The sequence below is a fragment of the Callithrix jacchus genome, chromosome 21 (assembly GCF_049354715.1).
Source record: "Callithrix jacchus isolate 240 chromosome 21, calJac240_pri, whole genome shotgun sequence".
Taxonomy (NCBI): Eukaryota; Metazoa; Chordata; class Mammalia; order Primates; family Cebidae; genus Callithrix; species Callithrix jacchus.
In genome coordinates, this window is record NC_133522.1 from 39,686,805 (window position 1) to 39,713,543 (window position 26,739).

Consider the following 26,739-nt stretch of genomic DNA (forward strand, 5'->3'; position numbering starts at 1 on the left):
GAGAAAGAAGAAATATAATAATCTGCCAAAAATTTATTCTTCAAACAAGTTCTTATTTATTTAGAGACAGTCTTACTATGTTGCTAAGGCTGGCCTGAACTCCAGTAATCCGCTAGCCTCAGCCTCCTGAGTAGCTGGAACTACAGGGGCAGGCCACTGTGTCCAGCAGTCTCTTTACTTTTTCATTTCATTTTATATTTTATTTTTTTTTGAGATGAAGTCTTACTCTGTTGCCCAGGCCGGAGTGCAGGGGTACAATCTCAGGTTCAAGCGACTCTCCTGCCTCAGCCTCCTGAGTAGCTGGTACTATAGACATGTGCCACCACAGCCAGCTAATTTTTTATATTCTTAGTAGAGACAGAGTTTCACCGTGTTAGTCAGGATGATCTCGATCTCCTGACCTTGTGATCTGCCTGCCTTGGCCTCCCAAAGTGTTGGGATTATAGGCTTGAGCCACTGTGCCTGGCCTCTCTTTATTTTTTAATGTAGGAATGAGGAAACATTTTTCTTAAAAAAGGCAACACACAATGTATTCTGATACCTTAAAATTTACTTGTTGCATCAAATGAATCATAAAATTTATTCTACATTTAACAATTTATTGTAAATCTATTTATTATAGAAATAAATAAAAATAAAAAGTCTATATTTGAAAACCAGGCAAGGTAATGTAACACATAACCAAATCTGATAATTAACATTGACAGCTTAGTACAGTGAGATGAGTTGATTTCTGATTAAAAAACTCATAGATTCGGGGCCGGGTGCAGTGGCTCACGCCTGTAATCCCAGCACTTTGGGAGGCTGAGGCTGGTGGATCACGAGGTCAAGAGATTGAGACCGTCCTGGTCAACATGGTGAAACCCCGTCTCTACAAAAAATATAAAAAATTAGCTGGGCATGGTGGTGTGTGCCTGTAATCCCAGCTACTCAGGAGGCTGAGTCTGGAGAATTGCCTGAACCCAGGAGGCAGAGGTTGCGGTGAGCCGAGATCACACCATTGCACTCCAGCCTGGGTAACAAGAGTGAAACTTCGTCTCAAAAAAAAAACCTCATAGACTCAAGACCGTCTTAACATAATTACTGAAATGCCCATGTGAAAAAATGATGCAAAAAAGTATGTATTTACTTCCACTGACAGATTTTCTGGAGCTATTTTCAAATCTTAGAAAATACTGGTTTAAAAAAACCACATGATAGTCATAACCATATTCGTCCATGCTTCTCACATTAGAAGATAAATCCTACTGAAGTATAAATAGAAGCACTTTGCATGCTCGTGAAACCTATCCTTTAGGAGTCATGCTGTTACTTAAGTGTGTTCAGAGTAAGTGATAAATAGGTACCAGGTAAACTAAAAACATTCAAGAAAAGTGAAACTGGAACTTGGGTATTTTCCAGATAAAGACTGTGGAAGTCAACTATCCAATAGAGGGCAGCCACACACAGCAGATGGGACTGAAAAGGCATTGCAATGATGATATGTTATCTGGGAACCACTAAGGAGGTCATGTTTTTTTATATGGTTTTTTTTTTTTTGAGACAGACTCTTGCTCGGTTGGAGGCTGGAGTGCAGTGGCGGATCTTGGCTCACCTGCAACCTCTGCCTCCCCTTTTCAAGCGATTCTCCTGCTTCAGCCTCCCAAGTAGCTGGGACTACAAATGTGCGCCACCACGACCAGCTAATTTTTGTATTTTTAGTAGACATGGGGTTTCATCATGTTGGCCAGGATGATCTTGATCTCCTGACCTTGTGATCTGCCTTCCTTGGCCTCCCAAAGTGCTGGGATTATAGGCGGGAGTCACCACGCCCAGCCTAGGAGGTCATGTTTCTTGATTTCTTGTGATATGTCATTCACTCTAATGTCTACTCCAAGCTTGTCCCACCTGCAGCCTGCCCACGATGGCTTTAAATGAGACCCAACACAAATTTGTAAACTTTCTTAAAACAGTATAAGACATTTTTGAGATTTTTTTTTTTAAGCTCATCAGATATCGTTAGTGTATTTTATGTGTGGCCTAAGATGACAATTCTTCCAGTGTGGCCAGGGAAGTCAAAAATTGGGCACCCTTGGTCTACACTGGTAAAAGATAAGAATGTTCTCTCTTACACACAGTGCTTATAATGGGAATAACATGAAGTTCCAATTTCAGTTAAAAAGTCTTTAGTTAAAAACAAAACCCAAAACTGAACACCCAGTTTAATAAATACATTAATAATTATTCCCTGGTTATATTTTTCTCTTAAATTCATCAAACTAAAACAACTACACAGGCTACTAATTTCATAAGGTACCTACCTCCAGCATCTAGGACAATATCTACTCCCAGGCCACCTGTTTCTTCCAAACAGCTTTCAGCAACAAGAACTTTCCCATTAGATACATCAATCACTCGGGCTGTAAAGGACAGGAAATCAGGCAATTGTACTGTTCTCTATGTGATCAACACAAACAAATCAGGAAAAAGAAAAAGAAAAGCAAATAAATATTCTCTGAAATGAGTTAAGCAATTCAAACAATTACTGAATTTAAAGGGAAAAAGTCAATTTAAATTACACTTTTTCTCATCTAACCCAATATGGGATATAGCAGTCTAAATGAAGAGACTTGTATATTCAATAAAATTAAAATGTGGCCGGGTGCAGTGGCTCACGCCTGTAATCCCAGCACTTTGGGAGGCTGAGGCAGGCGGATCATGAGGTCAAGAGATCGAGACCATCCTGGTCAATATGGTAAAACCCCATCTCTACAAAAAATACAAAAATTAGCTGGGGGTGGTGGCGCTCGCCTGTAGTCTCAGCTACTCGGGAGGCTGAAGCAGAACTGCTTGAACCCAGGAGGCAGACATTGCAGTGAGCCGAGACTGCGGCACTGTACTCCAGCCTAGCACCTGGCGACAAAGCGAGATTCTGTCTCAAAAAAAAATTAAAATGTGGCTGGGTGCGGTGGCTCACACCTGTAATCCCAGCCCTTTGGGAGGCTGAGGTGGATGGATCACAAGGTCAGGAGTTCAAGACCAGCCTGGCTAACATGGTGAAACCCTGTTTCTACTAAAAATACAAAAATTAGCTGGGCATGGTGATGCATGCCTGTAATCCCAATTACTTGGGAGGCTGAGGCAGGAGAACTGCTTGAACTGGGACCCAGGAGGCAGAGGTTGCAGTGAGCTGAGATTGTGCTACTGCACTCCAGACTGGGCTACAGAGCGTGACTCCATCTCAAAAAAAAAAAAAAAAAAATTAAAATGTGAACATTTGTGGATAAGGTGATCCAATGCTGGTCTGTTGACACAGGGCACTATTCTCTACAGCTATAGGATATGTTGCCAGAATTAGGAATCTGAAAACACAGAGGTACATATATAATAAGACATAAACTGGAAGTTTTTTTTTTTTTCAGACAGGGTCTCACTCCATTGCCCAGGATGGAGTACAGTGGCATGATCACAGCCCACTGTAGCCTTGAACTCTTGAGTTCAAGCAATTCTCCTGCCTTAGCCTTCCAAGTAGCTAGGACTACAGGTATATGCCACCATGCCTGGCTAATTTTTTAATTTTTTGTAGGGACAGGGTCTTGCTATGTTGCCTAAGCTATTTTTGAACTGTTGGCCTCATGTGATACTCTGCCTTGACCTTCCAAAGCTCTGGGATTATAGGTGTGAGCCACCATACCCAGCTAGATTAAGTAGTTTCTCAAGTATGTTCACATTTAATAGTGATTAGAGCTAAAAAGCATAAAAATATACAGATGACCCTTATCTTTACAATGGGCTACGTCCCAATAAACCCACTGTAAGTCAAAAGCGCACTTAGACTACCCCAATAAACCCATCATAATATTAAAAAAAAAAATCCTACATCCAAACACTGTCAGCTGGAGACTGTCTGTATTTGTAAAATATGGTAATTATCTACTAGAGGCTGTTTCACCCTTTCTCAGTCATAGAAATCCTCCCCGCTTTCCCACTTACTCTCCCAAATGAAGAAAAATCTTAAAGCTAAGGAAAAGGAACATGATTTTTAGCAGTCAGTAAAAATTAAATTGATTTTAACTAGCTGCATTAAAGTATATCAGTAATATCATAGTAATAGACTATAAATTATTGAGAGAATTAAAAATAATTCTCAGAATTTTGAACTGGGAACTAATAAAATGTTTGATTTCCTTTCTGTATCTCTTAACACCTTCTTGTTGAAGAGAATCCCTCTTAGAGCTGCTCAAATTAGAGATACAGTTCAACAGAGTTAATCTAGGATTTGGAAAGGAGGAAGGGAACAAAAGGAAAAGGGGGCAAAGCAATCTAGGAAGGGCAAATTAACCAATAAGAAATTTTCCCTTCATTCATGCTTTTTTTTTTGAGATGGAATCTCGCTCTGTTGCCCAGGCTGGATCTCGGCTCACTGCAACCTCTACCTCCCAGGTTCAAGCAATCCTCCTGCCTCAGCCTCCTGAGGAGCTGGGATTACAGGCACCCACCAACATGCCCCGCTAATTTTTGCTTTTTTTTTTTTTTTTTTTTGAGATGGAGTCTCGCTCTGTGGCCCAGGGTGAAGTGCAGTGGCGCAATCTTGGCTCACTGCAACCTCTGCCTCCTGGGTTTAAGTGATTCTCCTGCCTCAACCTCCAGAGTAGCTGGGACCACACATAGCTAAGAGTTGTTTTTTAGTAGAGACAGGGTTTCACTGTGCTGGGATTATAGGCATGAGCCACCATGCCCAGCCTACTTTTTGTATTTTTTTTTTTTTTTGAGAGAGTTTCGCTGTTGTTATCCAGGCTGGTGTGTAATGGCGCAATCTTGGCTCACTGCAACCTCTGCCTCCCAGGTTCAAGTGATTCTCCTGTCTCAGCCTCTCGAGTAGCTGGGATTACGGGCATGTACCACCATGCCCGGCTAATTTTGTATTTTTAGTAGAGACAGGGTTTCTCCATGTTGGTCAGGCTGGTCTCAAACTCCCAACCTCAGGTGATCTGCCTGTTTCGGCCTCCCAAAGTGCTGGGATTATAGACGTGAGCCACCGCACCTGGCCTAAGTTTTGTATTTTTAATATAGACAGGGTTTCACCATGTTGCAGGCTGGTCTTAAACTTCTGACCTCAAGTGAACCACAAGCCTTGGCCTCTTAAAGTGTTGGGATTACAGGTGCAAGTCATTGAGCCCCGCCCATGCTCTTTTTCTCCATTCTATTTTCAAATCTCTTCTTTTTCCTTTTCTCCTCCTTTCTCTAGCCCCCTGTATTACCTTTCTTCTATTTCTTGGTTCTCTCTGTTACAAGCATAATGTAACAATGCTTAATGTAACAAGCATATGCTTAATGTAACAAGCATAATGTGAGCTTTATTGTCAGACAGGCCTGGACTCAAATCTCATTCCAGTCCTTTACAAGGTATATATCCTTGGACAAGCTGGCTCTCTGAGGCTTGTCTCTAGTTCTTCCACACTTAGCCTGCATCAGGCGTTTCTAAACTGCATCAAAGTTCACCTAATTCAAAGTTGAATAAATTGCTGATAACAATGGGGCAAAGAGGAAAAAAACACTGAAAAATGTAAGTTTTAAAAAACAAATAATTGAAATTAAAACTATCACTTAAGTAAATTCGGGCTGAGTATTGTGGTTCATGACTGTAATTCTAGCACTTTGGGAGGTCGAGGTGGGTGCAATGCTTGAGCTCAGAAGTTTGAGACCAGCCTAGGCAACATGGCTAACCCTGTCTCTATAAAAAATACAAAAAATTAGCCAGGTGTGATGGCCTATGTCTGTAGTCCCAGCTACTCAGGAGGCTGAGACGGCAGGATCACCTGAGCCTGGCAAGGCCCATGCTGCAGTGAGCCATGATTGTGCCACTGTACTCCAGCTGGGTGACAGAGTGAGACCCTGTCTCAAAAAAAAAAAAAAAGTAAATTGGGAGATAGCACACATATTCACTGCATTTTTAAACTGACTTTCATTTGGGATTTTATAAATTCTTTTTTTTTTTTTTTTTTTTTTTTTTTAAATATTATACAGAGATGGTCTTCCTATGTTGCTGAGGCTGGTCTCAAACTCCTGGGCTCAAGTGATCCTCCCACCTTGGCCTTCCAAAGTGCTGGGATTATAGTCATGAGCCACTGCGCCTGGCCAAGGATTTTGTACTTGGTTTTCCAAGCAGATTTTTAAAGGTGATTTTCCTTCAGAATTTTCTGTTTTAAAGTCTGTGCTGAGTAGTATTACCCACCTATGGGAGGTCTGAATCTTTCAAGGCACTGCTTATCTTCAAGGCTGCATGCTGTTGAAATCACTTTGGCTCCTCTATGATGTGCTAACTGAATAGCTATGGTACCAAATGCCTGTGTAGAAAAAAATATGCAGTGGGTGTATGGTTTTAGGGCAGAGGCCATTTCTAATTGATTTCTTTAGATTATTTAATAAAGGGCAATTCTTTAGTGTTACTTTAGTATATTTAAAAATATTATCTAATAGGAAAAGAGCAAAGTTTTGGGCAAGTTTAGTAGGGGAAATGTTTGGGTGACTTTCTTCTTTTCAAGGGCCAGTGGAAACGCTGCATGTCACCTGCTGTCACCCAGTCTGACCACAGCACATAATTTCAAGAATGAAAAGCCTCATTCAGACACATGGCCTTGCAAAGAGAAAACTGGGTCTTGTCAATGTGATGGTCTAAGCTAACTGTGTAGTATATGTGGGAATCCAGCCACCTCTCTTTGAAGATCAAAGCACTTCAAAAGCTCCATCCTGTTCAGACCTATGGGGTAAGTTCAGGGAAACACTACCATCCTGATGCTGGACATCAGGCTGAGGCCAATGCTGAAGACAGTTCTGCCTTTTCTTCTAAGAGAAGCAGGAAAAAAGCATTTTCATCACAAGCCAGTTAGAAAATAAAACTATAAGTTCAAGTTTTTCTTTTTTCTTTTTTGAGACAGAGTTTCGCTCTTGTTACCCAGTCTGGAGTGCAATGGCATGATCTCGGCTCACCGCAACCTCTGCCTCCTGGGTTCAGGCAATTCTCCTGCCTCAGCCTCCTGAGTAGCTGGGATTACAGGCACCCGCCACCATGCCCAGCTAATTTTTTGCATTTTTAGTAGCGATGGGGTTTCACCTTGTTGACCAGAATGGTCTCGATCTCTTGACCTCATGATCCACCCGCCTCAGCCGCCCAAAGTCCTGGGATTACAGGCGTGAGCCAACACGCCCCGGCCCAAGTTCAAGTTTTTCTTAACATTTTTAGATTATAATATTTTATGTATTCTTTTAGTGTCTTGAACTATTTTTTAATATATATAACATGTTTAAATTAGGACATGTTGATCTTTGGTGTGATCCATCTATCTATAAAATGCCAATACTTGATCAACATAATTGTAAGGGTGGGAAATAGGCTACAAAACTGGTAGGGACCTCTGGACAATGACTTCAAAGGCTCATGTGGTATCTTAGTTTGTGTAACAGGAATGAATAAAAATGGATTGTCTGCTTTTTAATGTACCAGCAGATTCAAAGCAATAAACAAATCACACTAAATCTAACGTTGATCGTCTATTGATAAAAACTGCTTATTATAACAAAATAGGATGCTGAAATAAAAGTCAATTAATAAGATACTGGCAAAGAATTATATTAGCAAATGGATGGCTCATTGCTAAATTCCCTAAGTTTACTGTATGCTACTTACTTTCTTTTGTTTTTTCCAGACTGAGTCTTGCTCTGTTGCCAGGCTACAGTACAGTGGCACGATCTTGGCTCACTGCAACCTCTGCCTCCTAGGTTCAAGTGATTCTCCTGCCTCAGCCTCCTGAGTAGCTAGGATGACAGGTACCTGACACCACGCCCAGCTAACTTTTTGTATGTTTAGTACAGACCGGGTTTCACCGTGTTAGCCAGGATGGTCTCGATCTCCTGACCTCGTGGATTCGCCCACCTTGGCCTCCCAAAGTTCTGGGATTACAGGCATGAGCCACCGTGCCTGGCTGTTGGTCTGTTTCTTAACAAAACCATTAGCACCTACACTTGCTCCATCCATTATCAGCACTGATTTCCCAGCAGAGAGATGAGAAAGATAATGCAGAGCTGTATAGGCACGCACTCCATCCCGAATGGTTCCTGCTGCTTCTGTCCATGTAACCTTTTCTGGTTTATGAACTATCATAAAGAACAAGAAGAAACAGTCTGTTAGCAAGTCCCATGAGTCCTGCCTCCTGGATCTATTTCTCTCCATCTCTACTACCACTGTGGCCCTGGTCCAATCCCCTGCTCCCATTCTCTCACCTACATTACTTTCCATTATTGCCCATGAATAATCCATTCTCCACCTAGGAGTCAGTATGAGTGTATTTTTAATATTGTGAAATAAAAAACATGCAGAAAATGTATATAAAATATAAAGTATAGTTGGATGAATAAATATAAAGGACATGTGCAAAGTTAACTACCATACTGGTGGAGAAAGAGCACACCCATCACCCCAGCAGCCTCTTGTCTCCTCTTCAGAGGTCACCACCATTCTCATGCAATTTCTTATTTGTCTTTTCATTTATGACTTAAGTACGCATTCTTAAATAATACAGTTTCATATTGCCAAGGCTTTAAATCTTATCTGAATAGAATGATACCATATGCATTCTTTTTTTTTTTGAGACGGAGTTTTTCGCTATTGTTACCCAGACTGGAGTGCAATGGCACGATCTCGGCTCACTGCAATCTCCACCTCCTGGGTTCAAGCAATTCTCCTGCCTCAGCCTCCTGAGTAGCTGGGACTACAGGCACGGACCACCATGCCCAGCTAATTTTTGTATTTTTAGTAGAGATGGGGTTTCACCTTGTTGACCAGGATGGTCTCGATCTCTTGACCTCGTGAGCCACCGTGCCCAGCCTCTACCTTACTTTTTATGCTCCACATTATGTTTTTAAGATATCCCTTCTGTGGATGAGACTGTTGGAGAACTTTCATTTTGTTGTTTTATGGCATTCCAGTATATTAAAAACACCTCCATTTGCTTATCCATGTCTAGCTGATGAACATTTGTGTTGTTTCCAGTTTTTGTCAGTTACAAACAATGCTGCTGTGGTCTTGTATGAAAGATACTGTTACACTGTGCATGGTTTTCCTAGGATATTTAATTCGGAGTGGAAATCCTGAATTTCTGCTCTGGGTGTATCATCTGTTCCTTAACTACACCTTTCCAAAGTGACTGTATCAATTTACTTTTTTTTTCTTTTCTTTTCTACCCACCCAGGCGGCATTGAAGGAATCAATTTACTTTTCCACAGTAGTGTCCCGTTGCTGTGAATGTCCTTGTCAACTCTTGGAATGATCACATTTACAAATTTTTACCAAGCATGTAGGTATGTAATAGTTTCTTACTATGATTTTCATTTGCTTTCCCTGACTACTAAAAGAGGTTGAACATCTTTCCATGTTTACTGGCCATCTGGAATTTCTTTTGTTAATTCCTTTTTCAAGTGTTTATCAGCTTTCTATTGTTTTGTCTTTTTTTTTAGAGATTTACAGGAATTCTTTTTTTTAATTTTTTATTGGGTTTTAGGTTTTGGGGTATATGAGCAGAGCATGCAAGACAGTTGCGTAGGTACACACATGGCAGTGTGCTTTGCTCCCCTTCTCCCCTTCACCCACATTTGGCATTTCTCCCCAGGCTATCCCTCCCCACCTCCCCCTCCCACTGGCCCTCCCCTTTTCCCCCCAATAGACCCCAGTGTTTAGTACTCCCCTTTCTGTGAGGAATTCTATATATAATCTAGGTAAGTCATTTGTTTATGTGCTGTAAATATTTTCAAGTTTATGCTATTTTCAATCTCTTTAATGGTATCTTTCAAAAACAGAAGCACTAGAATGACATTTTAAAAAAGAAAAATGACATCCTAACGACTCTCTGCTTAAAATTTATCAATGGCTTTCCACTGCACTTGGAACTAAATGCAAACTAATATAGTTTAAAAAGCTCTGCATGATCTGACCATTAAACTATTCCTTAACCTGTTTTACTATTTAATTTTTTTTGTGTTTATGTTGTAAACTGATGTTTCCACAGCACAAGTAATTCTTTCTCATTTTACCTAAAATCAACTTTATAACACTTTCACAGTCTTTACCAGCCCTTTCAAATGTTTCCCCTAATAGCAATGATTCACGTGAACTAGCCAGAGCAGTCAGCACTGCATTTAGCAACAAACTAGTGCCATCTAGTGGGTGAAGTGGAGCATTCACGCATGCATGTTGAAATGCTCAGACGAGCTGACAATTAAAACCGTAAAAACACATTAACCACTAGATGATGGCACACATACTACTTTATTCCTTAGGAAACTCTTTAAGATAGCTATTCTCCCAATTTTACAGATTATGAAATAGGGTTAAGGGTAACTGATTAATTTGTCTAAGGCCACATAGCTTAGAAGGTGAACATATGACTTTTAAACACATTTATTCCAACAGTGCGTGCTCAGTCAACATATAATTTACTTACTGGGAACATATTCCGTCATAAGGATTGGGACTACCATATTTTTATTAAAAACTCAATCATGCAGTCCTTAAAGAACTGCTAACTATGGCTGGCACAGTGCCTCACACCTGTAATCCCAGAACTTTGGGAAGCCGAGGCGGGTGAAATCACCTGAGGTCAGGAGTTTGAGACCAGCTGGCCAACATGGTGAAACCCCAGCTTTACTAAAAATACAAAAATTAGCCAGGCATGGTGGCAGGCACCTGTAATCCCAGCTACTCAGGAGGCTGAGGCAGGAGAACTGCTTGCACCCAGGAGGTGGAGGCTGCAGTGAGCTGAGATCGCACCATTGCACTCTGGACTGTGCACAAGACTCTGTCTCAAAAAAAAAAAAAAATGCTAACTGCAGTAAAATTATATTTAAGATTTCAGTGGTTCTAAAATTGCATGGTTAGATGTGGGTTAATGTCAACATACTTAATTTTGTGTTGGCGGTCCACAGGTGTTTATTATGCTATAAAAACTAAAAAAATAAGGCCGGGTGTGGTGGCTGACACCTGTAATCCTACAACTTTGGGAGGCTGGGTGGATCACCTGAGGTTGGGAGTTCGAGACCAGCCTGACCAACATGGAGAAACTCTACCTCTACTAAAAATACAAAAAATTAGCCTGGCGTGGTGGTGCATGCCTGTAATCCCAGCTACTCGGGAGGCTGAGGCAGGGTTGAGAACCACTTGAAACTGGTAGGCAGAGGTTGCAGTGAGCCGAGATCGCACCACTGCACTTCAGCCTGAGCAACAAGAGCAAAATGCCATCTCAAAACAAAAAACCAACAAAAAAACCACAAACAAAAAAACTAAACTAAAATTAAATGAGAGCCATATTTCAGCATCCAAGAATTATAATTTGATTGCTTTCTAGTTTAGGTCCAAAGGAATAAAAACAACAATGCTGAAAATGCATGCCAAATTTTAAATGAAAAATAAAATTAGTTTTAGGCTTGACAGAATTGCTTAAGAACTGAAAAGTAGAAAAGAGTTGGAAAAATTACTCTTTAACTCTATTGTCAAGGTTGAGAAATAGGAGAAATACCATGTTTTGGGGGAATGTTTGAAACATAGATCTTTGGTTTGGCAAATGAACATACTTATCTGAATTGAAAGTGACTGAGTGCTGAGCACTCATTAAACAATCATGAAGGCCAGGCATGGTGGCTCATACCTGTAATGCCAGCACTTTGGGAGTCCAAGGCGGGAAGATCACTTAAGCTCAGGAGTTCAAGACCAGCCTGGGCAATGTGGCGACAGTGGTCTCTACAAAAAAAAGTTAGCCAGGCATGGTGGTGTGTGCCTACAGTCCCAGCTATTTGGGAGGCTGAGGTGGGAGGACTGCTTGAGCCCAGGAGTTTGAGGCTGCAGTGAATCGTGATCATTTCACTGCACCACAGCCTGGGCTACAGAATGAGACCCTGTCTCAAAAATAAACAAACAAAAAACAAAACACCAAAGACAAATAAAAAAATCACAATTTACATATATGAAAGAATCGGCTGGGCATGGCTCATGCCTGTAATCCCAGCATTTTGGGAGGCTGAGGTGGGCGGATCACAAGGTCAGGAGTTTGAGACTAGTCTGACCAACATAGTGAAAACCCGTCTCTACTAAAAATACAAAAAAAAAAAAAAAAAAAAAAAAAAAAAAAAAAAAAAAGGCCAGGTGTGGTGGTGTAATCCCAGCTACTAGGGAGGCTCAGGCAGAATCGAGTGAACCCGGAAGATGGAGGTTGCAGTGAGCCGAGATTGCGCCATTGTACTGTATGCTGGGTGACAGTGCGAGACTCCATCTCCAAAACAAACAAACAAACAAACAAACAAACAAACAAACAAACAAAGTCACCAGACAAGTAATAGGAACTAAAATAGAGCTGTGGTGAACTGAAAATTTCTCCTTACAAACTTGGTGGAAAACTGAAATGAATTCCTTTTTACAAAACGTTGGAGCTACAACAGAGATAAGAGGTTATTTGAGTGTCCTCATTTATGGAGGTAGTCATTGTGCCTAGGTTCCAATCTAAAGGTCACACTGTAAGTCTTCATCGTTTTTTTTCTACGTTGTAAATTGACAAGTTATAAGTATATAAATTTATGGGGTACAGAGTGATGCTATGATTCATGAATATAATGTGGAATAATTAAATCAAGCCAGTTAACATATCCATCATCTCAAATACTTAATATATTTTATGATGAAAACATTTGAAATTTACTCTTAGCAATTTTGACATGTACAATATTCTATATTCACCATGCTGTACAATACTATTATTAACTATACTCACCATACAATACTCTATTATTAACTATATTCACCATGTTCAATTAAAAATAAAATATATTCATTGTGTTTAACTGAGATTTTATGCCCTTTGTCCATCATCACTTCACTCTCCCCAGCCTGCAGCCTCAGTTGCCACCCTTCTATTCTCTGTCTGTATGAGCTTGTTTTACATTCCAAAACGAAGTGAGAACATGCTGTATCTGTCTTTCTGTGCCTGGCTTATTTCACTCAGCATAGCGTTCTCCATTTCCATCTCTGTTGTCACAAATGACACAATTTTCTGCTTTTTAAAGGCTGAACAGTATTCCACTGTGTATATCTACACCATATTATTCATTTATCTATTGATGGGCACTTAGGTTGAATCCATAACTTGGCTGTTGTGAAAAGTGGTGCAATGAACACGGAGCACAGACATCTGATTTCAAAGCTTCTGGGAAAATACCCAGAAGGAGGACTGCTGAATCATATGGTAATTCTATGTTTTGATTTTTGAGGGACATCCATATATTTTCCATAATGACTATACTAATTTACATTCCCACCAATAGCATACACAGTTCCCCATTTCTCCACATTCTCACCAATACTTATCTTTTTTTTTTTTTGAGTTGGAGTTTCGATCTTGTTACCCAGGCTGGAGTGCAATGGCGCGATCTTGGCTCACCGCAACCTCCGCCTCCTGGGTTCAGGCAATTCTCCTGCCTCAGCCTCCTGAGTAGCTGGGATTACAGGCACGCGCCACCATGCCCAGCTAATTTTTTGTATTTTTAGTAGAGACGGGGTTTCACCATGTTGACCAGGATGGTCTTGATCTCTTGACCTTGTGATCCACCCGCCTCCGCCTCCCAAAGTGCTGGGATTACAGGCTTGAGCCACCACGCCCGGCCTACTTATCTTTCATCTTTTTGACAACAGTCATTCTGACAGGTATGGGATGATATTTCTTTGTGGTTTTAATTTGCATTTTCCTAATGATTACTGATGTTGAGTATTTTTTCATATATCTGTTGGCCATTTTTATGTCTTCTTTTGAGAAATATCTATTCGGGTCCTTTGACCATTTTCTAATTGTTTTTTTCTTCTTGCTATTGTCTGAGCTCCTTATATATGACTATATTAGTCCCTTATCAGATGTACAGCTTATCAACATTTTCTCCCAGTCTGTAGGCTGTGTCTGCACAGCGTTGTTTCCTTTGCTGTGTAAGTGGTCCTTCTTAAAGTACTACTTTTTTTTTTTTTTTTTTTTAAAAGATGGGTTGGACTGCAGTGGTGCAAATAGAGCTAACAGTAGCATCAACCTCCCAGGTTCAAGTGATTCTTCTTCCTCCGCCTCGCAAGCAGCTGAGACTACAGGCGCGCAGCACCATACCCAGTTTAAAAATTTTTTTTATTTCTCATAGAGACGGGGTTTCAACCATGTTGCCCAGGCTAGTCTACTCCTGAGCTCAAGTGATCAGCTCTGCCTTGGCCTCCCAAAGTGCTGGTATTATAGGTGTGAGCTACTGTGCTTGGCCTAGTACTAAAAAAAAGAAAAAAAAAAACTTTTTGTTGAGACGATCTTGCTATGCTATCCATTCTTTCTTAAAGTCTTTCTTCTTCTTTTTTTTTTTTTTTACAAAATTTTATTTGCTGGTAGTGACAAGGTCTTGTTATGTTGCCAAGGCTGGTCTTGAACTCCTGGGCTCAAGCAATCCTTCTACCTTGACCTCCCAAAATGCTGGGATTACAGGTGTGAGCTACCACACCCAGTCTTAAAGTAGTTATTTTATATTTTTGAGATAGAGTCTCACTCTGTCACTCAGGCTGTGGTGCAGTGGCACAATTTTGGCTTACCACAACCCTGCCTCCTGGGTTCAAGCAAGTCTTGTGACTCAGTGTCTTGAGTAGCTGGGACTACAGGCACATGGCGACCACACCCTGCCAATTTTTTCTGTTTTTAGTAGAGACGGGGTTTTGCCATGTTGGCCAGGCTGGTCTCAAACTCCTGACCTCAGGGGTTCCATCTGCCTCAGCCTCCCAAAGTGCTGGGATTACAGGCCTGAGCCACCACACCTGTCCATACTTCTTTTAAAGAAACATTTTGTTGTGTTTTCTTCTTCAAGGAATATCTGCAATTGTTTTCTCTATATACTTTGGTGGATTTCTGGACTTTAATACATCCTCCTGATTTATTTATTTTTATTTATTGTTTTGAGATGGAGTCTTGCTCTGTCGCCAGGTTGGAGTGCGGTGGTGTGATCTCGGCTCACTGCAACCTCCGCCTCTTGGGTTCAAGTGATTCTCCTGCCTCAGCCTCCTGAGTAAATGGGATTACAGGCGCCCTCCACGATGCCCAGCTGATTTTCATATTTTTTATAGAGATGGGGTTTCACCATGTTGGCCAGGCTGGTCTTGACCTCAAGTAATCTGCCTGCCTCGGCCTCCCAAAGTGCTGGGATTACAGGCATGAGCCACCGCGCCCAGCCTCATCCTCTTGATTTATAAATAAGTTAGAAGAAAAAGGTCATTTGTGTGGTTTGTCTGTCTTAGGTTAAACCTTACAGCTAGAAAACTGATGCTCTAATTTGCTTTTCTCCTTCTGGTCCACGTCATAATTCTCCAGTGTTCACTAGTGCCTAAAGGAATGAGCCTCGTTTTGTTGTTGTTTTTAATAGTTCATCTTCTATAGCAATTTAGTTTTGGTTACTTAATGAAAACTCAAGCCTGGCAACCCAGGCTTGACTCCATATTCACAACATTCTCAAAAGAACAGGGCAATAAGGGCCAACCATCCAAGGAAACTCTGGGGCCAAAAATAGGATAGTTTCCTGTAAAGTGGAAGTACTCAATTTTCAAACTGCACAATTTCAAGATAGCAATGGATTGGAGACTTTTACTGCATTGTGTTTGAAAGAGATCTTTATCTTTCAAAGGAAGACACACACTTGGCTCCTTTTCTAGGCTTAATGTACATACCAATAGGCACAGGCATCAGATCTCTAATAAAGTGTCTTTTGAAAATTAATTATTAATAGAATCACAGAGTAATGGAAGTTTTAGATAAAGTGAATACTAATTTAAATACAAATTACTTTAATAATTTTAGAAGTGAAATGCCAAAAATTTGTTAGCCTAGCACAAGTTACCGTATGGACTCAACAGAGTAACATTACTGTTTTTGGAAGACCAAAATTCAAACTGGCCTCTGTCCCCAAAAAGTCTGATTAGAGATTACATTATTTAAGAACCTAGGAAAAAGTTTAATTCAACAGTTCACGACCATAAAAGAATGTATTTGCACCTATGGATATGGTATGAAGAACAATGAATCCCAGCATGAGAAATATATACTGGCTGTACCACTGGGGTCCTCAGGTATCTACTGACCACATCCTCCTTCCCTGCTCACACAGGTAACTTCCAGCCAACTTTCCATCCTACCTTTTCTTTATATCCTTAAATAAAACATCCTTAATTTTGTACATTTTTGAACTTTCTATAAATAAATGTTATGGGACTGTTTGTAGTCTTCTACAAATTCTTTTTACACCTAATACTGTTTGCGAGAATCATCCACTTTGATATGTTTAGATCTTATTCATTTTCACTGCTAACTAGAAATTCATTCTATGAATATCTTCAATTATCCATTTGCTTGGTGATGGACATTTGAGCCGTTTTCAGTTTTTTTCATTACAAATAACGCTGCTATGAACTCTTGTGCAGTATGTCTCCTAGTGCACATCAAATTTCTATAGGCTACGTAACTACGAGTGGAATAACTAGGTCTGGTGTATATACATTGTTAGATTTATTAGATAATGCTAAATTATTTTCTAACACATTTGTACCAATTTACACTCCAGTTCATGAAAGGTTCCATCATTCCACATCCTTCCCACCCTTTGGGATAGTCAGTTTTTTTTTTTTTTTTTTTGGTCGCCTAGGCTGGAGTGCAGTGGTGTCATCTCTGCTCCCTGCAACCTCCCCCTCCCGGGTTCAAGTGATTCTCCTGCCTCAGCCTCCCAAGTAGCTGGAATTACAGGTGTGTGCCACCATGCCTAGCTAATTTTGTATTTTTAGTAGTGACAGGGTTTCACCATATTGGTTGGCTGGTCTCAAACTCCTGACCTCAAGTGATTCACCCACCTGAGCCTCCCAAAGTGCTGGGATTACAGGTGTGAGCCACTGTGCCCAGCCGAGAAACCACTTTTCGAAGATCTTACTATGAGCAATGTTAGCAAAACTTAAAGGCCTAGATATTGTTGAGTCTGAATAAGAATTTTATGAATAATAATTATAAGCTAGAAGTATTCATATGACCAGCCGACATTTTTTATACACACGACTGGCTAATGATACTTTATTAAGTACAACACTCACAGTAGATTCAAAGAAACTGAAATGTTATTAAACCATATGTCAATAAAGTAAGACTTATGTGAGCTCCAAAGTACGGAACTGCTACATACCCAAGTAATGCTCATGTACTCTAACAACTTCACAAAATCCAGGGTCTTCAGAATCCAGAGGCAAAATTCCTAAAAATCAAAACAAGAAATTTAAGGGAAATAAGTCAAAAATTCATTCCTAATGAGAGGCCAGTATTATTAGAGAAGCAAGTCAGAGTCTTGGGAGCATCTTGAATTCCTTGTTAAAATTGTCCCTGATGGGTGGGGTGCAGTGGCTCATACCTGTAATCTCAGCACTTTGGGAGGCTGAGGTGGGTGAACCATGAGGTCAGGAGTTCAAGACCAGCCTGGGCAACATAGAGAAATCCTGTCTCTACTAAAAATACAATAAATTAGCCAGGCATGGTTGCGGGCGCCTGTAGTCCCAGCTCCTTGGGAGGCTGAGGCAGGAGAATCACTTGAACCTGGGAGGCGGAGGCTGCAGTGAGCTGAGATTATGCCACTGTACTCCAGCCTGGGCAACAGTGTGAGACTCCATCTCGAAAAAAAGAAAAAATTGTCCCTGATGGGCTGGACACGGTGGTTCACACTCATAATCCCAACACTTAGGGGGGCCAAGGAAGGAGGATCACTTGAGGCCAAGACTTCAAAGCTAGCCTGGTCAACACAGTGAGATCTCATCTCTACAAAAGAAAGAAAATTTAAAAATTAGTTGTGTGTTGGCCAGGTGTGGTGGCTCATGCCTGTAATCCTAGCACTTTGGGAGGCTGAGGTAGGTGGATCATGAGGTCAAGAATTTGAGACCAGCCTGGCCAATATGGTGAAACACCGTCTCTACTAAAAATACAAAAATTAGCTGGGCATGGTGGCATGTGCCTGTAGTCCCAGCTACTCCAGAGGCTGAGGCAGAAAAATCGCTTTAACCCGGGAGGTGGAGGTTGCAGTGAGCCAAGATTGTGCCACATTCCAGCAGGGCAACAGAGTGAGACTCTGTTTCAAAAAAAAAAAAAAAAAATTAATGCATACTTGCATCTGTAGTACCTGCCACTGGGGAGGCTGAGGCAGGAGGATTGCTTGAGTCCAGGAGTTCGAGGCTGCCATGAGCCATGATTACACCACTGCATTCCAGCAAGGGCGACAAGAGCGAGACTCTGTCTCAAACAAACAAACAAATGAACAAAATTGTGCTTGATGCATGGCTACCTTCCTATAGTTTGGTTCCATATTATACCTAAGTATGTTTCTTTTTTTTTTTTGAGACGGAGTCTCACTGTCACCCAGGCAGGAGAGCAGTGGCACAATCTTGGCTCACTGCAACCTCCACCTCCTGGGTTCTCCTGTTTCAGCCTCCCAAGTAGCTGGCACACATCACTATGCCCTGCCAATTTTTGTATATTTAGTAAAGATAGGGTTTCACCATTTTGGCCAGGCTGGTCTCTAACTCCTGACCTCATGATCTGCCCACCTTGGCCTCCCAAAGTGCTGGGATTACAGGCATGTGCCGCCATGTCTGGCCAGAGTATCCTAATAAAATCCCATTTTTCTTCTAAGCTAGTTTTGATTTTATTTTTGGTCTCTTACAAAAAGAATCTTGAATAATACAGAGTGTTACTGATTTCCTGAGCAGAATAAAAAGACGAGAAAGAAATCACCAATTCTCCAGGATAATACTTGAGTCAAAGGCAATACTATAAAAAGCTGATGAAAACTTTCTTACAAATCTATTCTTTAAGAATTTCAAGCATGCTATAAGGTTAAATATTTTCTTTTTTCTATTTTTTTGGGACTAGGTCTTGCTCTGTCACCCAGGCTGGAGTATAGTTGCACGATCAAGGCTAACTGCATCCTCCAACTTCCAGGCTCAGGCAATCCTCCCACCTCAGCCTCCTGAGTAGTTGGGACTACAGGTGTGTGCCACCATGCCTGGCTAATTTTTTATTTTTTTTGTAGTGTCTAGCATTTGCAACGTTGCCCAGGCTGGTCTTCAACTACTTAGCTCAAGTGATCTCCCTGTCTTGGCCTGCCAAAGTGCTAGGATTATAGGCATGAACCACCACATAACATACATTATATGGCCCTATATAACACATATTACATAAATAATATTTTCTAACTTTATGTCTTCCACAGAGAAATGGAAACTTCAAAAGCTACTATAAAAGTCATACCCTATGTTTGTGTGACTATCTAGGATACAGGTTGCAAAATTGCAAAAATATTGTTGATTTTTGAAAAACCAAAAAATTAAATGTTTCAAGTCAATTCTTAGTTTTACAAGAGTGATAAGAGAAAAGCTCTGTATGATCTCAGTTGAAATGGTGCATGAGTTTCTATATGGCTCAGTCAGTCAGCAGCCTTCAAGCACACGACTTGTGACTTTCCTTCTCCCTAAAGACTTCAGTCTGGCCATAGACTAAGGATCTGCCAGAAAAAGGCTACACTAAGCACTACAGCAACTATGATTATCATTTTATCTGTAAAATTGTTCTGCAGTCGGCTGGGTGCAGTGGCTCACGTCTGTAATCCCAGCACTTTGGGAGGCCGAGGCGGGTGGATCACGAGATCAAGAGATTGAGACCATCCTGGTTAACATGGTGAAACCCCGTCTCTACTAAAAATACAAAAAATTAGCTGGGCATGGTGGCATGTGCCTGTAATCCCAGCTACTCAGGAGGCTGAGGCAGGAGAACTGCCTGAACCCAGGAGGCAGAGGTTGCGGTGAGCTGAGATCGCGCCATTGCACTCCACCCTGGATAACAATAGCAAAACTCCATATCAAAAAAAAAAAAAATTGTTCTGCAGCTGGCTGGGTACAGTGGCTCACACCTGTAATCCCAGCACTTTGGGAGGCCGAGGTGGGTGCATCACCTGAGGTCAGGAGGTCAAGACCAGCCTGGCTAACATGGTAAAACCAGTTTCTACTAAAAATACAAAAATTTAGCCAGGCATGACGATGCCCGCCTGTAATTCCAGCTACTTGGGAGGCTGAGACAGGAGAATCGCTTGAACCTGGGAGGCAGAGGTTGCAGTGAGCTGAGATCAAGCAATTGCACTCCAGCTTGGGTGAAAAGAGCAAAACTCCGTCTCAAAAAAAAAAAAATTGTTCTATAGCTAAATATTGAAAAGTTTTAAATGTTCTGCTATTGCAATCAAGGTTCCAATTTTTATCATCAATAGAAATTTGAGAGTAAATTCCAAAAACCAGTAAAGTATTTCTATATGAAGCAAGGTCAGAGTGAACATTAATAGTTATATATAAAAAAAGAGATGACAGGAAAAGAGATGACTTGAAATAAGACTATCAGCTATAACTTACCGACTACTTCATCATCTGGTTGAAAGAATGATACCTTGCTTCCAACTAAAGAGTGAAGGAAATTAATAGTTAATATTACAAGTTTATTAAACATAATTCTTAACTATTAAAATACATGTTTAAAATCTGTGGGTTTGTAAAATGACTGATTTTATTTTTACTCAGAAAAAAGGCCAAAAATGTTAGTAACATTTTGATGGTCTATAAGGACTACAGGATATAGAGCACCTCAAATCTGAATTCTCTAGATATCTGGGCCACACAATTGTTGAGATGAGGGAAAAGTATGCCTCTCTTTGCCTATTTAGCTGACTTTTTTTTTTTTTTGAGATGGAGTTTCATTCTTGTAGCCCAGGCTGGATTGTGGTGGTGTGATCTCAGCTCACTGCAACCTCTGCCTCTTGGGTTCAAACGATTCTCATGCCCCAGACTCCCAAGTAGCTGGGACTACAGGCATGCACCACCACGCCTGGCTAATTTTGTATTTTCAGTAGAGATGGGGTTTCACCATGTTGGCCAGGCTGGTCTTGAAGTCCTGACCTCAAGTGATCCACCTGCCTTGGTCTCCCAAAGTGCTGGGATTACAGGTGGAAGCCACTGTGCCCGGCCTCTATTTAGCTGACTTTAAGGAAGAAGGAGTAAAGGAAAAGAATCCATTCTATAGCTTCTATGATAATTATGTTATTTTCTACTCCTTCTGGGGCTAGCCCAATCTTTTAATTGCAGACTCTCATACAACAGGGAATTCTGAGAAGATTGACATTAAAATTATTTTGAGTTGATAAATAAATTCAAGTTGGTACCAAGAAGTTTTCTGGAACTTTATGGAAATGATATGGTTACATTTTCTCTGCATATGTGGAGAAAAAGCTTCGACTATCAGTCAATTCACTTGAGTCATTTCATTCAAAGAGTTACAAGAAAGGGGAGGAAAAAACCCCAAACATTGTTGAATGCCTCCTTGTGCTCAGCAATGTAGTGTGTTTATACATTTAAACTTCACAATATACCAATAAGGTAGGTATTATTATTCCTATTTAACAGACGAGGAAACTGAGGTGAAGCAGTGAAGTAAGATGGAAACCTGAATCTGGAAGTGGCCCCTTCGACTGGCTCTGTCATCAGTATGACCCCAGAATGCATTTGTTGCCACTAGCAAGTAATTCGAAGTCTGGTATTTCCACTTTCAAGACTTCCTTTTGCAGTTTGCTTCTTCTTTGGCTCCCTCCTGTGCCATCATCCCCCAGTCCTTTTGGCTTCTGATTCACTGTACTTTTCTCTTTCCCTTCTACTGCTGATCCCTGTCCTCCTTCACTCTGACTCTTTTTTCTTGGTTTCTTTAATACTCCTCTTTTAACTGACCCTCAAACACTGCATTCCCAAGGGTTCTTTGTTTACATCTCTCCTTTTCAATTCTCTCCCTTGGAGAACTCATTAACTCTATTATTTCAAATACAACCTACATGCCAACATTTTTCAAATATATACTCTCATCCTTGAGCTTTAACTCATTTAATTGCTTACTAGATATTGCCAGTGAGATGTCACGTAAGTACCTTGAACTCAACAAGTATAAATCTGAACTCATCATATTCTTCCACATTGGATCACCTTCCTTTATCAAATGTTGGTACCAATTCAAGCCTGAACCAGAATTCTGTAGTAAGCCATTCCTGGTTCTGATCTGTTTCTAATTTCCCAGTTCCAATGAATTACTAGGTCCCGCTGACTTTACTTCCTCAACATGGCTTAAACCAGTCCCTCTTTTCCACCTTTACCAACACTGTCAAGGTTATGGACTTTGCTGTCTCTTGCCTCCTGGTCCACAACCCAACGAGTCCTCTTGCCCATGGACACTTGTTTGCCTCACATCCACTCTTCCTTCATATGGCTACTCTAATGATCTCCCTAAAATACAATCTGATATATAAGGTTCAACCAAAGGGCCCTTGCCTATCCTCCTGCTTCATTTTTGGAAGGTAGGAATTAGTGTTCCTATCACCATTAAAGTATTTTGTGCAATATCTTTTATTCTCTAATATTTGAAGGAGAATGTTTTTTCTTTTCTTTTCTTTTCCTTTTTTTTTTTTTTGAGGCAGGGTCTTGCTCTGTTGTCTCAAATTCCTGGGCTCAAGTGATACTCTTCCCCTCTACTTCCCAAAGTGCTGGGATTACAGGTGTGAGCCACCATGCCCAGCCCAGGAGAATTTTCTTGACAAAATGTTTCTCTGCTACCAAGTACCATGCCCTTGACGCCTGCCTAGGCCTTTACTTTGCTCTAACAGTACCAAACTCTTTTTAATTCTTATATACATCCCATTTTCACTTGCTTCTTTGTCTTTGCTCATAATATCCTCTCTCCTGGGTGTGATTCTCCACCTGCCTGCCCTTATTATTTGGACATCTTAATCTAAGACGCCTTTCCTGTTTCTTCTGGCTGGATTAAGCAGCTTTCTTTGAAGCTTTCATAATAATTTGCTCACGTGTATATTTGTCTCTACCCTAGAGAGTGAACTGTTCAAAGGCAAGGACTTCATTTCACTTATAAGCACTCAGCAATTGCTCCTTAAATATAGAATGAATGAATGATCATCTAGTTATTATATTTATTTTTTTACAGTCTGCAAAAAAGGAAACAATTATCATTTAGCTATGTCAGAAGATAACATAGAGTATCAAATATATTATATGTTAAAATCATAGGTAAAACTCAAATATAGTCTAACATACCTTAACATGTTTATTCATTCACAGAGAAGGTAAGAGCAAACACGTTAATCATGAACCACCTGTTCGTGAATATTAAGTATAGGCATATTTAGAAACAAACTGTATCAAATACTTGATATAAGGCTTACTGTTCTGTATGTTAAGATCATTATTTCATCACAAAAAGACAATATTGGTCATTCTCTTCAATATATGATTACTTGTGGATTTAAATATACAACTCCTAAATATTTACTAAGCTGTAATAAGCTCTTCAGGTATAAAATACCAACTAAGTCCTATTTTTCCTTTCAATTAAAAAAAAAAGGCTCAGGCACAGTGGCTCATGCCTGTAATCCCAGCACTTTGGGAGGCCGGTGTGGCAGATCACTTGAGGTCAGGAGTTCGAGATCACTCTGGTCAACATGATCTAACCCCATCTCTACCAAAAAATACAAAAATTACCCAGGCGTGGTAACGAGTGTCTGTAGTACCAGCTACTTGGGAGGCTGAGGTAGAATCGCTTCAACCTGGGAGGTGGAGGTTGCAGTGAGTGGAGATTGTGCCACTGCACCCAAGCCTGGGTGACAGAGTGAGACTCTGCCTTGAAGGAAAAAAAAAGAAGCCAGATAAAGGCAGATAATATTGTGTACCTGTAGACCTGGGGTGTCCAATCTTCTGGCTTCCCTGGGCCACATGAGCAACACATAAAATACACTAACACTAATGATAGCTGATGAGCTTAAAAAAAATCACATAATGTTTTAAGAAAATTTACAAATTTGTGTTGGGCTGTCTTCAAAGCTGTCCTGGGCCACATGCTGGTTGGACAAGTTTGCTGTAAATGCAGCTACTGGGAAGCTGAGGCAGTAGAATGGCTTGAGCCCAGGAGTTAAGGCTGTAACTATGATATCAGGCTAGGCAACATAGAGAGACCCTATCTCTCAAAGAAATAAAAATAAGAAAGGCCTTTTGGCAAGAACAAGCACCTTATGAAAGGTGGCATAAAGGGAGCCAAGAAGAAAGTGGTTGATCCATTTTCTAAGGAAGATTGGTATGATGTGAAAGCCTCCACTATGTTCAATATAAGAAATATTGGAAAGACATTAGTCACCAGGACCCAAGGAACCAAAACTGCATGTGATGGCCTCAAGGGTCATGTGTTTGAAGTTATTCTTGCTGATCTGTAGAATGATGAAGTTGTATTTGGGAAATTCAAGCTGATTAATGAAGATGTTCAGGGCAAAAACTGCCTGACTAACTTCCATGGCATGGATCTGACCCGTGACAAAAATGTGTTCCATGGTCAAAAAATGGCAGACCATGACTGAAGCTCATGTTGATGTCAAGACTACCGATGGTTACTTGCTTCGTCTGTTCTGTGTTGGTCTTACTAAAAAATGCAACGATCAGATACAAAACACCTCTTATGCTCGCACCAACAGGTCCGCCAAATCCGGAAGAAGATGATGGAAATCATGACCCAAGAGGTGCAGACAAATGACTTGAAGCAAGTGGTCAATAAACTGATTCCAGACAGCATTGGAAAAGACATAGAGACGGCTTGCCAATCTATTTATCCTCTCCATGATGTCTTCGTTAGAAAAGTAAAAATGCTGAACAAGCCCAAGTTTGAGTTGGGAAAACTCATGGAGCTTCACAGTAAAGGCAGTAGTTCTGGAAAAGCTACTGGGGATGAGACAGGTGCTAAAGTTGAATGAGCTGATGGGTATGAACCACCAGTCCAAGAATCTGTTTAAAGTTCAGACTTATAATAGTGGCAAATAAAAAGTCTTATTTGTGAAATAAATACATAAATTAAAAAGGACAACATATTTGTATAAATTTAAATTTGAAAGGGTGTATATAATTTTATGTACCAGTAAACCAGTTAGCTACCATTTAATTTCTTTTACCTTAGAAAACAAATACAGATACTCCCATCCGTATACTTACCATCTAATACAATTCCAGCAATTTCTCTCCCAACAGGAAAGAAATCCTTTTTCATCTTCATTTCTTCCAGAAGCTAAATCATGACAAAGGCTGTTAACACACTACTGTCAGAAGAAATCCTGGACTCTATCATGTATGAGGAAAGTGAGAGCCAAAGTCAAATCACAGAGAGAGCAAATATAGCTTCAATTTTTGGAATTAAGACAAAGCAAATAACTTCACAAAACAGGTTTCTCTAAATGGTATGAAACCAAGAATATGCCGAGGCTTTAGTTGATATGCAGGACTTAGGAATGAATAGTATTATTCAAATTACCATTAACATCCTTTGTTTAACATCTTTACTCTGCCAAGTATGAAGGGAAATTATGGCCAAAACATTTCTTGGTTGGCTAAACACTATTTATCAGTCATCTTATTCAGGTGAGGAGAGAGTAGTCTGGAGAGAACAGTGTTGAATAAAGAGGTACGGCCAATGAGAACAAAGGATTCTCCAATCCTATACCCTTTAAAATCACCTGAGTCTCAAAAGCCTTGGTTAGGGAGTGGGTGAGAAGATGTGATAGATACAAACAGGTAATCTGCCATATAATTTCAGATTAATGGTGAATGGAGTTTCTTTTGGTTAAGGCTAAATTTTTGAGAGATTGATATTTTATTAGATTGTGACTAAATTAAATTTTAAGTACTGTCTTTTAAAGTAACAGGGTGTGCTAAGATAAGCCTGTGGTTTAAGCTCTGGAACACTAGAGATGCTGAATGTATTTGTAGATACCATAGTATTTTAAGAACAGTAAGTAAAAAAAAAATGGAAATAATTCTCTTCTATATTTTTCAATTTTGTGATCTCCTGTATGTATACTTGATTGTCAGAAGTCTCTTTTTCAATGTGGAACATTATACTTTTCCTAAGATGTTCATATGACATTCTTTTTTTTTTTTTGAGATGGAGTCTTCCACTGCCACCCAGGTTGGAGTGCAGTGGTGTAATCTCGGCTCACTGCAACCTCTGCCTCCCGGGTTCAAGCGATTCTCCTGCCTCAGCCTCCTGAGCAGCTGGGATTACAGGCACCCACCACCATGCCTGGCTAATTTCTTGTCGTTTTAATATAGATGGGGTTTCACTATGTCGGCCAGGTTGGTCTTGAACTTCTTACCTCATGATCCACCTGCATCGGCATCCCAAAGTGCTGGGATTACTGGCATGAGCCATACCCCTGGCCTCATATGACATTCTTATAGAAGTACTGGATACTTTACAGCGTTTCTTTTATGCACGTTTGTATGGAGTTATAGCCATGGTTTTGGCAATTGTATCCTGGCTCCTTCACTTACCATACACATTTTTTTCTTTTCCTTTTTTTTTTTTTGAGAGTCTTGCTCTGTTATCCAGGCTGAAGTGCAGTGGCACAATCTCGGCTCACTGCAACCTCCGCCTCCTGGGTTCAAGCGATTCTCCTGCCTCAGCCTTCTGAGTAGCTGGGATTACAGGTGTGCGCCACCACACCCAGCTCATTTTTGTATTTTTAGTAGAGGTGAGGTTTCACCATGTTGGTCAGGCTGGTTTCCAACTC

At 40.5% G+C, this 26,739-nt stretch overlaps 1 protein-coding gene and 1 long non-coding RNA gene across 10 annotated transcripts in view; one reads left to right on the top strand and one right to left on the bottom strand.

Moving 5' to 3' along the window:
* The window catches only part of CRYZL1 (crystallin zeta like 1), a 51,798-nt gene that overhangs the window by 8,125 nt on the left and 16,934 nt on the right, over positions 1 to 26,739 (bottom strand). For 2 of the 9 annotated variants that reach the window (XR_013530665.1, XM_002761400.7), the window contains exons 4-9: positions 25,166 to 25,238; positions 20,501 to 20,545; positions 17,245 to 17,313; positions 8,000 to 8,133; positions 6,215 to 6,326; positions 2,301 to 2,399 (exon numbers count right to left, since the gene is read on the bottom strand). Coding sequence is in view for 7 of the 9 variants with exons in the window: in XM_002761400.7 (XP_002761446.1) it covers positions 2,301 to 2,399; positions 6,215 to 6,326; positions 8,000 to 8,133; positions 17,245 to 17,313; positions 20,501 to 20,545; positions 25,166 to 25,238 (532 nt within the window). In the remaining 2 variants the exon portion in view is untranslated. Of the gene's footprint in view, positions 1 to 2,300; positions 2,437 to 6,214; positions 6,327 to 7,999; positions 8,134 to 17,244; positions 17,314 to 18,225; positions 18,336 to 20,500; positions 20,546 to 23,230; positions 23,290 to 25,165; positions 25,256 to 26,739 lie in introns of those variants that run through there. The other 7 variants (XR_013530667.1, XM_017967066.4, XM_078358742.1 and 4 more) reach the window with 6 other exon arrangements.
* On the top strand, positions 6,525 to 26,159 carry LOC103789633 (uncharacterized). Its single transcript, XR_615844.6, has 4 exons — positions 6,525 to 6,746; positions 7,686 to 7,806; positions 9,228 to 9,336; positions 24,655 to 26,159. It is a non-coding gene; the product is annotated as an uncharacterized LOC103789633 (long non-coding RNA).